The 16591-nt window shown below is 48.3% G+C and overlaps 2 protein-coding genes across 5 annotated transcripts in view; one reads left to right on the plus strand and one right to left on the minus strand.

Moving 5' to 3' along the window:
- The first annotated feature begins 239 nt into the window (after positions 1-239).
- On the plus strand, positions 240-13949 carry AWAT2 (acyl-CoA wax alcohol acyltransferase 2). The gene is made up of 9 exons (XM_055565340.1): positions 240-324; positions 7424-7534; positions 7870-7940; positions 8186-8390; positions 8632-8806; positions 9570-9769; positions 9983-10128; positions 13296-13417; positions 13769-13949. Exons 1-9 carry the CDS (start codon positions 240-242, stop codon positions 13947-13949), a joined length of 1296 nt encoding a protein of 431 aa, XP_055421315.1.
- EDA (ectodysplasin A) overlaps positions 11622-16591 on the minus strand; it is a 481432-nt gene continuing 476462 nt past the window's right edge. For all 4 annotated transcript variants that reach the window (XM_055564599.1, XM_055564598.1, XM_055564597.1 and 1 more), the window contains exon 8: positions 11622-15504. In XM_055564599.1, the coding sequence (XP_055420574.1) occupies positions 15253-15504 (252 nt within the window). In that variant the 3' untranslated portion in view covers positions 11622-15252. The remainder of the gene's footprint in view (positions 15505-16591) is intronic.

Here is a 16591-nt window from a genome sequence, read left to right on the forward strand (position 1 = left end):
CACAATCTCAGCCCGGCCCTTGCCCAAGTGGGTAAAAGTACAGGTGGGTAGATGGCTGGAAGGAACTGGACAAGCTGAGGCAGCATGTTGTCTCTTGGTGCTGTCCCGGGGGTAGGGGGTGGAGACTAGGCAGGGACTGAAAAATAAAGCACAAAGGGAGGAAACACCATTGGTCCCTGAGCAATCGGGGCTGGACAGCTGAACAGCACTTACCTGGAGTCACAGGGACCCTGGGCATAATGGTTTTGCCTTCCAAGAAGGACCTCAAGATCTCCCTGGAGGTCTTTGCTATTTTCCAGTGGGCCCTTAGTGCCTTTGTTATTGGTGAGTCTTCAGCCTTTGGCAGGGTGACCAGATGTCCTGGTTTTCCTGGGACTGAGAGGTTATAGGTTTTAGCAGGACTTTGGATGCTGAAACCAGGGTTGTTTCAGGTGAATAAGGACAGTTGGCCACCCCAGCCTCCATCTTGACACGCTTGGACACAGTCCTTGTGGGATCTGCGAGTGTGCATGTGGGTCTGGGTGCACACTTGTGCAGGAATGTGTGTGCACATGTGTGTGAGCCACACTTGTGGCTGTTGTGTGTGGTGAGCCCTCCTGGGTCATCAGTGGGTCCTGGAAGGCATGTTTGGGAAAGATGGGGAGCAGTTCCACTGAGGCCTGCCAAGGAAATGGGCATAGCTGTGACCTCAGGGACCTGAGCAGACCATCTGTGCAAGACAGTTGTCTTGGTGGCAGAGGGAGCTCTGAAAATCTCTTGTCTGAAAGAATTCATCCTTTTATCCATCCATTTTTCATTCTACCCACCCTACAAATTCTTTGTGAAAGTTACTTAGTTGCTGGCTATGGTGCTTTAGGTGCTGATGCAGACCATCCTTATGGGAAGGGGGCCTGGAACAAAATTCTCATTTTTAAGTGGTTTAGGTGAGTATTGGCTGGAAGCAAGGGGATGAATTAAATGCCCCTACTTGGAAGATATCTGAGAAGGAAGAATGCAGGTGGACCTTGGGAGCTTGGGGCTTGCTGGTCAATAGGGAGAGTGGGCTAAAGAACAGGGACTGGGGGGCTCAGAGGCCTGCCAGGGGTGAGTACCAGGACCCCTGAATACTAACAGAAGAAAAGCAGTGTTAACCTAGGAATGATGGGCAATCAGAGCTAGAAGAGGCCAGGAGAAAGGAATTCATATGTACCAGCTACTTACTTAGTGCCAGGCATTTTCATACTTATGGTTTCATTTTAGCCTCCTGCCAGCCTTATAAGGCAGAAGTTATTATCATGCATAATAATACACATAATAGCTACACACACACATATTGATAGCTTACACTAATATAGTATTAGCTAACATCTGTTGTGCTTTTTACCCCCATACCAGGCACTGTTCTAAGCACCTAATGTGGCTGATCATCTCCATTGTACAGATACAGAGGCTGAGGTACATGCCATCTAAATGGTCCATCCAAGATCGGACAGCTAGAAAACGGAGGAGCTGGCCTGTGCCTGAGTCCACAAGGGCCTGATTTTGGCCTATGAACTCCTGTCCCTACCACCTGCATGTCCTTATTTACTGTTGATTGGGAGGCTAGATATGGACGTGGCCGTAGTGTATATGTTAGGCCAGAGAGGAAGGAGGAAGCTAGGCCTTCAGTGTATGTACAAATTTCTGACTGAAAGGGGAGAAAAGTCCGCTGCAAATGACCTCTTATTGAGTACCAGGGCCCCAGCTGGGTTTCTCAATCTCCTTCCATGTGACCCAGTCCTTGGGGCCCTTTCCTCAGGAAGGGCTGAGTCCCCTTTCTTGAGTTCTTGTCCTATCTCCACAGATTTGCCTCATTAGCACCCCCTCCCCTCACTGCCACCGTGTTCCCATGGCCTAGGAGCTACACTATATTAGGGGAAGAAGTATGACCAGTATGGACAGCCCAGGCCAGGCTAGGGGATGGAACCTCTAGGCTGGTAGCTCCCCTTTCTCACTCTAGTCTAGGATGTTACTCCTTAGAGGTAACCACTGTTAACAGTTTGTGTGTATGTAGCCAGAAATTGGGGCTTCCCTGGTGGTTCAGTTTCTAAAGAATTCACCTGCATGCGGGAGACCTGGATTCAATCCCTGAGTTGGGAATATTCCCTGGAGAAGGGCATGGCAACCCACTCCAGTATTCTTGCCTGGAGAATCCCCATGGACAGAGGAGCCTACTGGGCTACAGTGACTAAGCACACAGCCAGAAATTATGGACATACATATGTGTGTGTGAATAGATAGATAGATAGATTTCACCACATGCAGGGCTTTCCTGGTGGCTCAGTCTGTAAAGAATCCACCTGAAAGGCAGGAGACTGCCTGCAATGCAGGAGACTTGGGTTCAATCCCTGGGTCGGGAAAATCCCCTGGAGAAGGAAATGGCAACGCACTCCAGTGTTCTTGCCTGGGAAATCCCATGAACAAAGGAGCCTGGTGGGCTACGGTCCATGGGCTTGCAAGTCAGACCCGACTTAGTGATTAAACCACCACCACCACCATGCCTGTACACATACACATATAGCCAAGATGCAAAAAAACAGGGATGTGAAAAACATAGTCTCTGAGTCAGACTGCCTGTTTTTGAATCACAGCTCTACTCCTTACTATCTGTGCTCCTTGAGCAGTTTATTGATCTTCTCTGAGTCTTGTTTTCTTCATTTGTAAAATGGACATGTGAGAGTGGAATAATTGGACTGGCCCATGTATGCTATGGTAACCAACTAATGTGGAAATCTCAGGCTTAACTCAACAAATGATTATTTCTTGTTTATGTTAAACACCCAACACAGGTTGGTGGGAGTCTCTGCTCTCTGTGGATGCAAATGTTCAGGCTGTTGGAGGTACCTCAAAACTGTGATGCTGAAAAATGTGGCTTCAGAGATGACCACTGAGTGAGCAGGAAAGGGATCAGGCCTCATGCACACTCCTTTCTGCCACCACCAGAGTGACAGGTGTAAATAACAATGAGCCTTATTTTCAACTTTGTTAATTACTAAGTATTCTTATGTATTTATTAGCAATTAGCATTTCTTTCTCTGTTAACAGCTCATTCATGACTTTTGTCCATTTTTCTATTAAATTTGAGTTGACTCTTAGAGGACATGTAAGAGATAGATGAAGAAGCAAGAATGTTCAGGGCAGAGAGCTGAGATGAGGGGAGAGTGTAAAGCATTCAAGAAGCTGCCAGTGGTTAAGTGGGATGAGGGGCTAAGAGCTGCAGAACTGATGCTCAATAAATATTGAATGAAAGGATGAAAGAGTGGGAGAGGGAAGACAGAGGAGACCGGCAAAAGAGGCAGGGGACAGATTGTGCAGGGTTTGTCAATCATGGAAGTGTTTGGACTTTTTCCTGAAGGCCATGGGAGCCATGACTGGGTTGGGCACAGGGCAACGGCATCAGATTGGTGGTTTTGAGAGATCATTACAGCTTTGGGTACCAAACTGATTATAGGAAGAGACTGTCACTCTAATTCAGGTCAGAGATTGTGGTGATTTGGCCCAGACCACTCGTAATTGTGAAGGGGAGAAGAGGGATTCAAGAAATTGGAGTAGAGTTCATAGGACTTGATGATCAGATGTGTGAGAGAGAAAGGGAGGAGGCGAGACTGAGGGTTCAGGGATCCGTGTGAGCTAGTGGAGCAGGCGGAACAGAGAAGGAGGAGGTGGGTGAAAGCAGGGTGAGGACAGAGAGAAGCTTCCTAGACTGCTCTTAATTAGAGCCTGACTTCGGGCTATATGGAGAGTGAGCCTGGGACAGATAGAAGAGTGTTGGGCCTGGGCTCCCAGGAGGTGATGGTTCCAGTGCTTGTTTGTCAAAGCTTTCCCAGCTCTTCACCCTATGAATCTGCAATGGAATCATATCCGTCTGGACCCTGATGACCTTGAGACAAGACCATCACACGAAGTCTGTGAGGAAGATAAGGCAGAAGCTGGTGTTGCTATCCCCGCTTTGCCAGTGTGAAGCTCAAAGTCTTGTTTGTGGTCATTCTCATGCGTGTCACCACCTGAAGCTGCACTGCCTCCCAAGATGTCCCCAACACTGTCTGGGTTCAAGCAAAGCCTAAAAGAAACAAATCTGTTCTGGACTAGACCCATGCCTCTCTTTATTTCTTGAGAAAGTCAAGTAGTTTTGTAAAGTGAAGTCACTCAGTCGTGTCCGACTCTTTGCGACCCCGTGGACTATAGCCCACCAGGCTCCTCTGTCCATGGGGTTCTCCAGGCAAGAATACTGGAGTGGGTTGCCATTTCCTTCTCCAGGGGATCTTCCTGATGAACCCAGGTCTCCTGCATTGCAGGCAGATGCTTTAACCTCTGAGCCACCAGGGAAGTCCTAATTTTGTAAGGAGTATATCAAAACCTGAAAGTGCTGGCCTTTGCTCCATGCTTAGATATGTTCCCTAGAGGCAGCTATTCTCAACTTTGTTAGCTCTTTTTTTCAGGTATTTACCTCCATATGTCTAAACTTTACTATTTAAAATGTCTAAATATTACTATTTTCCAATGTAATAATTTTAGATAATATCACTGACTTCCTAATATGGAACATTAGATTTCAGCTCAATATATGCCTTTTCCCCCATAACCACCTAGGTTGTTTTATTTAAACCCCTAACTATGACTAGTAAATCTTCTCCATAGACCAGCTATTTAGTGCACTATGATTATATTTCCTTTCTTGTGCAACTTCTTGTTTTCTCTGGAATTCATAATTGTGTCATTTTATTTTTTTACCTTTATTTTTTATTTAAAAATTTGTTGGAGTATAGATGATTTACTATGTTTAGTTTCAGGTGTACAGCAAAGTGATTCAGTTATACATATATTCATTCTTTTTCAGATTCAGTTGCACATACAGGCTACTACAGAATATTGAGTAGAGTTCCATGTGGTATTCAGTAGATCCTTGTTGGTTATCCATTTTATATATAGTAGTGTATATATTAATCCCAAGTCCTAATCTATCCATTCCCCCCATCCATATTTCTCTTTTGATCGTCACAAGTTTGTTTTTGAAATCTGTTGAGTCTGCCTTGTAAGTAAATTCATTTATATCAGTTTTTAAAACTTAGGTTCTGCATATGAGTGATGTCATATGGTATTTGTCTTTGTGTGACTTACTTCACTTAGTATGATAACTCCAGGTCCTTCCATGTTGTTACAAATGGTATTATTTGATTCTTTTTATAACTCAGTAATGTTCCATCCCACATATGCACCACATCTTTGCTCTCCATTCCCCTGTCAATGGACATTTAGGTTGCTTCCATGTCTTGGCCATTGTAAACAGTGCTGCAACGAACACTGAGGTGCACGTACCTTTCAGACCGTGTGTCTCTTCAGATGTATGCCCAGGAGTAGAATTGCTGGATCATATGGCAGTTCTACTTTTAGTTTTTTAAGGAGCTTCCACACGGTTCTCCATAGTGGTTGCATCAATTTACTTTCCCAACAATAGTGCAAAAGGGTTCCTTTTTCTCCACATCCCCTCTCCCATTTATTGTTCATAGATTTCTTGATGATGGCCATTCTGACTGGTGTGAGATGATACTTCATTGTAGTTTTGATTTGTATTTCTCTAATAACTAGTGATATTAAGCATCTTTTCATGTGTTTTTTGGCCATCTGTATGTCTTCTTTGGAGAAATGTCTAGATATCCTGAACATTTTTTGATTGGTTAATTGCCTCATTTTAAATTTTAATTATCTCTTAGTTATCTATCAGTTATCAAGAATTCTTCCCCAAATTCTCCACAGACACGTCAGGAATCTGCACGTTTCCTCTCCTTCACCACCACCGTTTATTTCCTTGAGGGCCTCGCTGGGGGAGCCCAGCCTCCTGTTAGAGTCTCAGGCACCCGCTGTCACCCCCAGGGCCCGTGAGGCGCCCTGGGTGCGCAGTCTAAGGTGTTCATGCTCAGCGCTGTCCAAGTGTTGGGTCAGTATTTGCCTGACCCCGAGAGTGAATGTCTCCTTGAGTTTTGTGCCCTGGGTGCCATGCTCTCCTCACTCTATTCCTGGCCCTGCTCACTTCCTTCCTTTGTTGGATTTCTTTTTACCTGGATCCCATGCTATCCTCTGTCTTGCTTTACTCCCTCATTTTTGTGGAGCACATCCTCCACTAGTTTCCTGAGAAAGGGATGTGGGAAACAAACTCTCTGACTATATGTCTGAAATTGTCTTTATTCTCTCTTCATACTTGATTAGTAATTTGGCTGCATATAGAATATCCTAGCTATGTCTAGTGTAAGTATCTGAGTCTAGAGTCTCTTTGGTTCATTTTATTTCAAAGAATAATGCTCCCATGGCCCAGCTGTATAGTGAAGGAGAAGAGGTCTGGGGTTTTAACTACTTCTTTGATACATTTTCCATCAAGCCCTGTTACATCTGCTTTTTCTAACACCTGGTGTTTGCAAATTCTGAGTCTTTCCTAGATTCTCCAGTGCAAACAGGCTTACTCTTGTAGACACTCCCCCTCACAAGTAACTACATTTCAACTTTCTTGTTCTCAGTCAGTTTATCCCTCCTCTGCCCACTGTCTAGCAGGCAAACATTTTGCTGATAGCTTTCAGTCACTTTTGGCATCTCTCTGATTCTCTTTTTCCTTGCAGAATCTCTATTTTTTAAAATATCCTGTGATAATTTTCATGAGGCTGCAGCAAGGAGTCACAATAAAACTTGTGTTCATTCTGCCATGTTCAATTACGAGTGTTTCATGTCTTTTCTAACCTTTCTTTTGACCCCCTTTCTCTCGCTGTCTTATTCATAGTTATTTTAAAAAATGAGTCCAGTAAGAATCCTGAGCACGGTGCCCTGTGACTCATCTCCATGAAGTCTGTCCTAACTACTCTAACCTACATTGTTCCTATCTTGTTCGAGCTCAGCATGGTCCATACCGTATTCTGGTACAGTCTCCTTTGTTTCTTGTTTGCTAACTTGCATGCTCCCAACCTGGCTGAAGGTTATCATCCTCGTTCTCTGGCATTCTGTTCACATTCTCAGAGATGATATGGAGAGAAAAATGTGAGTTGGAGGAAGACTATTCCTGGCTCTGTCTCTCCAGGACTCCTAAATTCTGGTGGCCGAATCAGTGAGACCCATCACTGGCTCCCTGCCACTGACTGCAGCCCAGAGCGCTGCTGGTGCAGGCCCTGCGGGGAGAGGGCTGACTGCATGGAGCACAGCGAGGGAGGAAAACACCTTGTCTCCTAGACTCAAAACAAGTTCCCAAGGCTAGGGCAGATGCTGGGGCTCTGGGCACCCAGGCATGTGCTGGGGTGAGGAAGTAAGACGGTAATGTGAGCCTGGCTGCGAGTGCTTGTAACCTTGCAGTAGACATAGCCCCAGAGGGAGGGCAAATGTGAGGCGCTGTTTGCAGTTCATTGACTCTGCCCTGGGCTCCCTCCAGTGATCACCGTGATCGCCGTCAACCTCTACCTGGTGGTGTTCACGCCGTACTGGCCCATTACCGTGCTCATGCTTACCTGGCTGGCTTTTGACTGGAAGACCCCTGAGAGAGGTGAGGGCCTTGGAAGGGCTGTTGCCACTCGCCACATGCTCTTTCTTTCTCTCCTTATACTCCTGCCAATTCCCTGGCAGCCCTTCAGCCTGACCTTGTCTGGGCTGGAGGTGAGGGAAGGGGTCTTTTCAAGGTGCCAAGTGAGGCCCAGGTGGGAACTGGAGTGGGCTTGGGGAGGGGCGGCTAGTACGGCAGAGAGCTAGGGCTGTCCCAAACAGGCCCCGAAGTTCATTCCCAGCCTGGTTGTCACTTAAGGGGGCAGGAAACGGTAAGGGTTGAGGGCACCCAGAGATAACAGGGTGGACAAAGCTCAGCTCCATCAGCTTTGTTTTCAGGTGGCCGCCGGTTTAACTGCATGAGGCAATGGTGCCTGTGGAAGCAGTACTGTGACTACTTCCCACTCAAGGTGAGAAGTCCCAGATCCCCACTTGGGCCCCAGGCCCGGCCCTGACTCCCTGTGGCAGCAGCTGAGGCAGGGCGGGGGGCGGGGGCATAATTCACATTGAGGCCCATGTGAATGAAGCTCCCCAGAGTTGTGTGTTACCCCATCTGCACGGCCAGACATGACAGCCCTTTCCTTTCTAGGTCTCTGGCCGAAAGAGAGGAACTCTTCCCTGGCTATATCTCTCTTGACTCCACTTTCCTCCACAGCTTCTGAAGACTCATGATCTCTCCCCCAGCCTCAACTATATCGTCGCCTGCCACCCTCATGGGCTCTTGTCCCATTCATGGTTTGGCCACTTTGCCACAGAGATGTCAGGCTTCTCCAAGACATTTCCTGGCATCACTCCTTATGTCCTCACACTGGGGGCCTTTTTCTGGGTGCCTTTCCTCAGAGAATATATCATGTCTTCAGGTGAGTTGGCTCCTGGGATGGAAAGCCGAAGAAATACATGGCTGCCCGAGAGAGAAGTATTGGGTAAATAGGTGAGAACAAGGCCGGCTCTGTGATCCCCTCTGGTCTGAAAAGCTACTTTAGGCTCAGCTGCCTAAGAGAGCCCTTTCCTAAAGAGGGTTCTCCCCACCTTAGAAGTAGGGAGGAAAGTTAGGAGGTTTAGCAGGTCACCAATGATCTTTTGGTTTTTCCTGCCTACCAGGGGCCTGCTCTGTGAGCCAATCCTCCATGGACTTCCTGCTTACCCGTAGAGGCACCGGCAACATGCTGCTTGTGGTGGTTGGCGGCCTGGCTGAGTGCAAATATAGCCTGCCTGGATCTACCACTCTGTTCCTGAAGAGCCGCACTGGCTTCGTACGCACGGCCCTTCGGCACGGGTAAGGACACTCCTGGTCCAGACTGGGGAGAGGAGATCCAAAAGCCCAGCAGGGAAGGAGGAAGAGGTTTTGAGGAAATGATATTTAAAGAGGGAGGCGTAAAGTCACTTCTGTTGTGGAGTAGAGGCTGTGTCAGGTTCTAGAGGCATTTCTGCTTCTGAAGAAAGGCCAGCAGGCCAGCCTGGAACCTTATCTGCCTCAGACTAGCATCTCATCTGGACCAGTCTCTCTAAAAAGGTGACTGGCTGCAACTGTATGTCAGAGAAAGCCAAAATTTCCATGTGGGTGAAAGGGAAGAAACCAAAAAGAAATGGCCCTTGGCTCCTAGCTTCCAGTGTCTCGGACATTGTGGGTTTACAGGAGGGTCTGGGACTCGCTGGGGCTTCCCTGGTGGCTCAGATGGTAAGAAATCTGCCTATGATACGGGAGACCCAGGTTCGATCCCTGGGTCAGGTTGATCCCCTGGAGAAGGGAATGGCACCCATTCCGGTATTCTTGCTTGGAGAATCCCATGGACAGAGAAGCCTGGCGGGTACAGTCTGTGGGATCACAAAGAGTTGGAAATGACAGACCGACTAACACACACACAGTGGGGCTCGCTTCCCTTAGCTCGCAGGCAGCCTGGGGTAGACCACGCATTGCTTCCGCTTAGCTTGGACCTGGGCCCAGCTGGGTTAAGGGCTGAAGGAACTTACAAGACCTAGGGAGCACTGGTGGTCAGCCTACATTCCTAACCATCAGAGAATATGCTTTTTTTTTTCAGGGTGGCTCTAATCCCGGCCTACTCCTTTGGGGAGACAGAACTCTACAATCAGTACACTTTCACCCCAGGGGGCTTCATCAATCGCTTCCAGAAGTGGTTCCAGAGTATGGTGCATATCTACCCTTGTGCTTTCTATGGGCGTGGCTTCACTGAGAACTCCCTGGGCTTTCTGCCCTACGCTCAGCCTGTTACCACCATTGGTAAGTGGGCCCTTCAGCTGGCAGCCACGTCTAGGACACAGGATCTGGTTCCAATGCTAGACCTTGGCTCTGGCTGTGTTCAGAGGCAGGGAGGCTGGCCAGGATGTGTGTAGGGTTGGGGGAAGCATGGGGGAGAACCTGGGCTGGAGGCCCATTCTGAGGAGTGAGCCACTCTGATGCTTTTCCCTTTAACTTCTCCATCTCCTCTGGCAGTTGGGAAGCCTCTACCACTGCCCAAGATTGAGAACCCAAGCAAGAAGACGGTGGCTAAATACCACGCAATCTATGTGGATGCCCTGCGCCAACTGTTTGACCAGCACAAGACCAAGTTTGGCTTCTCAGAGGCCCAAGAGCTGGTGGTAACTTGACAGACACCCCCATGGCCTCTCAGCCTGGTTGGAAGGTGTGGCACAGGAGGGCTTTGTGTGACCCCTGCTCCTTACTTGGTCAGTCCTTGGGGTGACGGGTGTGTGTGTGGGTGCCTGTTTGGCTGCTTTCTGGATCCCTCTTCCTCCTTCATCTCTCTCCTTCGAGCTCTTCTCTGACTTTACCTTGGGGTTACAAGGAGATGACCCCAAAGGCAGGGAAGGCCCTGGGGAGAGGTGTCCTGAAACCTCCCTCACATGTACCCACTCAGCATCAGAACTGAGAAAAACTAGAGAGAATAAAAAACCCACCTCTGACACTGTCTGTGCCCCAACCAGCCTGTTCCCTAGGATCCCTGCTCTTGTCTCTTTCTCTTCAGCTCTTAAGCAGCCCTATCTTCTGGCATCAAGGCTTCTCAGGACCGGTGGCCTTGAGGTCCAGTGGGCTTTGAATTCAGGCCCCTCCACCTTCAAACCCTATGACTTGAAACAATCAGTCTTCTCTGTTTCCTACTCTGTAAAATGAGACAAATAGTTCCTCCAGTGCTTACTTCAAAGGTTGGTGGGATAATAATACTGAATGTGATTGAACTTTGCATACTGGAGAGCTCCACAAAATTATTCTGCCCACTTCTTATCCCTGAGCAAACAATGCCCTAAATGTTATGACATCTCAATGTTTAGAATGAAGTTTATCCAATTAAAAACATTCTAATCTATTTTTATTGTTATTTTTTCAAGTTTGTCTATTTTATTTTTCATTTGTTTGCCACTCAGCACATGGGATCTTAGTTCTCTTACCAGAGATCAAACCCGTGCCCCCTGCACTGCAAGTGAGGAGTCTTAACCACTGGACAGCCAGGGAAATTCCTAAATTTTAAAGAAAGTTGACACTGTAGGATCTTGTCAACAGTTGTTTGAAAGTTTAAGTAACCTTTCTAGTTGGATGAGCTTGGGGAGCTATTTTAACTCTTTAATGTTGGTCTCATCTGCAAAATGAGTGATACGTCATGGGGAGCTGGAGGCTGGATCTACCCAAGCTGTTTTGGGCCCAGGCCTGAAGAATGTTACAGAAGTCAGGGTCTCAAGCTGAGGATGACTCCCTGCTGTGTCTTCACCTCAGGAAAATGTTCGCTTTTGCAGGACCCCTAGCCTACTGGACATGCGGTTACAGGAAAAGACCCAGGTGATGGGGATGGGTGCATGTGGGCTGGGGCACAGAGAGGATATGGGATGTTCTGACAGGAAATTCAGACCACCTTGCTTCTGCTGCCCCTTCTCAAATGGGTGCCTCAGTTCTTCTCCAAGTTCATGTGTGGTGTCAAAGAAGCATGTAGTGGAATTCCCTGGTGGTCCAGTGGTTAGGATTCCAGGCTTTCAGGAACCTGCTGAGGGCACAGGTTCAGTCCTGGTCAGGGAACTAAGATCCCACAAGCCGCCCCAACCCCCACAAAAGGCACCTAGCAGGTAGGAAGTGCTCGAGCTGATTTTAAGAACAAGGGGAAAAAGCTTTATTTGCAAAGAATAAACCATTAATTTACACAAACTTACATCCCGGTTTATATACATTATGTATAGTTTATATACACAGTATCTCACACTGGATGCTGATCCCCAAAGCAGCATCGGGCCTGCTCCAGGCCACCCTCACCACGCAGCCCTTCCCCCATCCTAGCTGGAAGCTTTCTGACTAAAGAAATGACATATCCCAACTCCATTTGGAGAGAGCCCTAAAATGGATTACAAGGAAAAAATCCAGTTCTTTTTTTGTGCTCACATGGCCTAGGTTAGACTTCAGGCAGGGGGGAGTCCTGAGGTAGCGCCAGGACTCCCTGCAGTTGGGCCTGTCCAGAGGCTTCCATCCTGAGGCAGAAGCTGGGGGAAGCGCCCTGGGGAAGGAAGCACTCTGACAAAGGCTGTGGCCATGCATTCCCTGCCTGACCAGGCTCCGGAAGGGGGCCAAGCACTTCCAGACTTGAGTCTGCGGGTTGCAGAAAGAAGGGGGCTGTGTGGGACACGGACTGTGCCTTCCTCACCTTGCTGAGTCTGGAGGTTGGGGCCCCCACACCTCAGGAAGGTCACCTTCCCTCTCTGGACCTCAGTTTCCACATGAGTAGGGTAGAAGGTAGGTTGGGCTAGATTACTTCTAAGGGCCTCTTGAGTTCTTAATTTCTCTGAATCTATTTGCATCCACCAGAAGTTACATAAAACACACGTATTCACACATGGCTCAAACTCTTTGTTCACCTTCAGGGTTCCTAGCCCTTTATTGCTCATCAAAAGAGATTTGGCTCAGGATGGATGAAGGGGGTCCCCAACAGCTGCCTTTTGTGCCAGCTTTGGCTGTTGGAGCCAGAGCAGCTGGCAAAGTCCCCACTATGCAATTCTCCTTCAAACCTCTGTCATCCGCTTGCTCACAAATGTCCTCATCCCATCCTCCGTGCTAGCCTCAGATTTCTAAAGCCATGTTGGTGTAATTCCAAGGGGTGAATCTAGCTCCACATTCTCTTAAGAGTAAATGACTTCAATAACTTTGCAGCAACAGGGCTCCCCAGCTACCTCTTGCTTCTCTCATCACCCTACTCCCTCCAGAGCTGTATTTGAAGGGTCACAACGAATAAGAGTCCTGTGTGAATCCCATTTTCCCTCTAATCCCCTACATACCTAGAGAAGAGGGTTGGTGTCAGAATGCCCTTTAGTGGCACAATTAGGAAGTCTTTTGCTTCCCTCGTCTCATCCAGACCTCTCTTGGGTTTTCTTTGCATTCCTGAGAGATCCTGGTAATACAGAGGTCTCTGTGGTATGGCAGAAAGAGATAAGAAGTCACTCTGTAGCTGTGGGAAGTGACCGGCTCCTGTAACTTGTCTGAAGGGTAACCAGAGGAGGCCCTTGTCCACAGGAGGGGCCCCATGCACAGTGGTTGGTTCACTGGTTGGTTCTTTCATTGGATGAAAGAACACAAGGGGTATCTGTTCTGTGGGTACTGGAGGCCTGCTGCTTGGGCACGCTACCAAGACGATTCTTCTGAATACAAAAGCTCTAAGGCTGATGGGAGTTTCCCAAAGAAATGGCCGACTCTTTTGTCCCAGAGCCCTTGGCAGTCAAGAGAAAAGGCATTACCATCAAGGAACGAAAATGAGCCTCTCTGCGTTTCTCCCTAGATCCCTCAAGGATTTGGGGTCCATATTACCATTTTGATTGGTTCTCTCTTGGATTCCAAATTCAAAACAATGCTGGGGAAGAACAGAAGAGCTTCACAGTCAGACCTGGTTGAAAGCCCCAGGTATGACTTAAGTTGGTTGAGATCCTGCTCAAAGCACTCAACCTCTGAGCTTCGTCTAAATGATAGGGTTGGTAATATTATCAATGGAGATAGAGAAAATACAAACTTTAAGGAGAGGTTCTCATCAGATTCTGCTAACTGAGGACTGTCTAAGGCACTTTATAGGATCTGGGGTCAAACATGCCTCAAGCTTGCCTCATCTGGGGTGGGAAGGCTATCATTAGCAACCAGATAATGGGGGAGTAGCTCACTCCCTCTTGCTCTGATCCTTGAAGGGCCAAGCAGCATAGTTTCTTAAAAAATGAAGGCACAGCAGGGAAATGAGTACCTGTTGTTCTTGGTGGATTTCAGCTGCCTGAAGGATCTTATTCCCTTTCTCTGCAAAAGGAAATTTGTTCCAGGAGTAAAAGTAGCAGATTCTACAAGACTGGCTCTCTCAGCTTTCAGCTACAGACCCAGCACCCAGACTGGCCCCAGACAGTTAGAAATAAGACCCTTGAATGATCCTATCATGATTCGATGGGAAGCTTAAGGGTGGGGGAAAGAGGTCTTTGGGCCTGACTAGAGGGCGCAAGCCTGCCCACTGCCTAGACACTGCCTCCTCTTGAGCCTGGATTCAGGGAAGCAGCACTGGAATCTATGGTGACTCTTCTGTGCTGTGGTTTTCTGGAGCCAGAGAGAAGAAAGGGGGTGGTATGTGATTAGTAGGGCATCAGTTGTTGTCCTTTCAGACAAGGTCTATTAATGACCACTTGGATTGCAATACACTTGAAGAAAATCCTGTCCTATCCCCGGCTCTTACCCTTTCTGGGTCTGATAAAAAGCTCTGCCTTGCTGATGCCCAGGGTCAGTCTAGGGTTTGGGAATTTTAGTAGGCTAGCATGGCAGCTGCCTAGATACTAGAATTTGAAGGCACTTTTGGAGGTCATCCAGTCCACTCTTTGTCCCCAGACATAACTCGGACTAGATGAATCTTTGTGCTGCTTAATACATGGATAACTTCCTTTGTGCCCAGGTAATCTAAAGAGTATCTCAGACTCACACAAACACAGGTCCCGGGATAGGCACCAGTCTCAGACAGAGGTAGGCTCTGGCGAGGAAAAAAAATGGGAGTTCTCACCAGGCTGGGAAAGGGACAATTGTGCAGGCACCCGGGCAGTTTTCTGAGCTTGGAGCACAGCTGTAAACAAAGTGAAAGACACATGGCCCCAAGCATGGCCTCTGGTTCTTATACAGGCAGGTGTATGGCCATGCCCTGTAACTGCTTCAAGGAACAGCAAACCTCTCCCCAAAGCCCTGCCAACTGCTGGCACATGGATGGGCGAGAGTGGAAAGACCATCTGGCAGGCTTCTCCCCTGGTTTCTGTAACAAGCACCTGCATTTCCCTCCTTGCCCCTTTCCTTAGGCTGCAATGTTACCATCCTACCCCACACGCACCTTTCGAGGTCAAAGGCTTGCCCCACAGTTTGGGCTGTACTGTTGCTACTTCTCGCCTGCTGCCCAAGCCCCTCACTTTAGTGCAACAGAATGACACCAGGGACCTTGAGGTTGTAGTCATGCTAGAAGCAGTCAATGGGGAGCCAAGGAGGAAGGTTCTGCTTCACGCCAACCCTGGGGCTTCATCAACTGTCCTGTTCACTCCAGGTCAATCTGGAAAGTCAAGTTGGCCTTGTCATCTTGGAATTACTGGGGAATAAATAGCACTGGGAAATTTTTCTCTGCGGCTGTGACACCCACATACCTCATTCCACAGCAGCGCTTAGAGGTTCTGGGAGTCCTAGCTCCCTAACCTGGGGTAGGGCCATGGGCAGGGGCAAAACGAGGTTGGAGGGATCTAGGATGCAGGGGCCTCGCCCAGCCTGATGGCCCCGAAGAAGGTGGTGTGCTTGCTCATGTTGATAGAGATGTCAGCGTGCACCATCTTCACGGCGATCTTCTGCCGGGCTTTGAGGAGGCAGACACCTGCTGTATAACAAGTGTTGTAGTTGGTTTTGCCTGTCTCAATACTGCGGGTGCACTGCAGGAAGGGTTTCTCGTCCACCACCACCTCATAGCTGGCAAAGTCAGTGAAGTTGATGTAGTATACCTGGGGGAAAGGCAACAAGAAGGGATTGGGGGCGAGCAGAAGGAGAGGGTGGGGCCCTCCCTGGTGACCAGTAGACAGGACCCGCTCATGCGAGTTGCCGCTGTGCCTCGTGAAGGGAGCGGTACCACCTGAAGACACGCTAGTCAGACAACAGGACAGGTGGGGCGACAGGCTTATTCACTGTCCAGCCTCCCCTCCATTGGGCTGAGGGGGCTGGAAACCTTCCTTTCAATAGCACATGGCGGGGGGAGACTCTGCAAGGTGAATACGCCACGCCTCATTCATCCCTTAATCTCCCCTAGCTCCCTACCCCCGCCGGCTGCTCTCTTTGGCCCTAGCGTGAAGCACAGTTCTCCTCACACACTAGGAGCTTGATCAGTGCTGCAGACACAAATGACTATGAATCAATTTTTGATTTCTAGCCCCAGGAACTATTTGTAGATAAACTTAGAAGTCATTGATTCCCCTAAGAGGGCGCAGGAGCAATTTGTGCGTTCTTCAGTTCTTTCTGCTTGTAGCCCCCGTCCCCTGCTGCTGAATTTCTCAACGATTCTCCCAGTGCCCCTTGGTCCTCTCGTCTACTGATAGAAGAACAGGTCCAGAGAGATGGAGAGCGATCCGTCACAAATGAGATAAAGAATGTGGAAGGGCAAACTAACTTTACTTGGTGAACAGAAGGAAGTGCTAAGCTATGTTCAGTGGCATGACATCCAGGGGATTTTCCCAATTTCCGTGGGGTCCAAGGCCTGAGCCTACCCCCAATTCTAACCCAGGGCAGGCCCAGAGGATTAATTTTTCTCTTCATCACTACCTTATCCATCACACCCCACCCCAAGCTTTGATCCCTGCCCCACATCAAATGGCACTTAGGACAAATGTCCCATAGGACATTGGGATCATACCCCTGGGCTTTGGGACACCCATCTGTCACCCTAAATGACTCTAAGAAAGGTTGCTCCCTCCATAGACTGTTTAGGAGGCAGCAGTGCATTCAGGTGTTAGGACTGCCAAAAAATAAAATAAATTCTATTTTTTTAAAAATAAATTTTAAAAAATCTTTGGGTCAGGAACCAAGCTGTGTCAGGAT

The sequence above is a fragment of the Bubalus kerabau genome, chromosome X, assembly GCF_029407905.1.
Source record: "Bubalus kerabau isolate K-KA32 ecotype Philippines breed swamp buffalo chromosome X, PCC_UOA_SB_1v2, whole genome shotgun sequence".
NCBI classification, from domain to species: Eukaryota; Metazoa; Chordata; class Mammalia; order Artiodactyla; family Bovidae; genus Bubalus; species Bubalus kerabau.

Excerpts from the sequence above, each read along its gene's own strand:
- AWAT2 (XM_055565340.1), top strand. The coding sequence starts at position 240 with ATGGTTTTGCCTTCCAAGAAGGACCTCAAGATCTCCCTGGAGGTCTTT. Across the intron at positions 8,807-9,569 it reads CGCACGGCCCTTCGGCACGG|GGTGGCTCTAATCCCGGCCT; the intron begins GTAAGGACACTC and ends TTTTTTTTTCAG. Across the intron at positions 9,770-9,982 it reads TCAGCCTGTTACCACCATTG|TTGGGAAGCCTCTACCACTG; the intron begins GTAAGTGGGCCC and ends CTCCTCTGGCAG.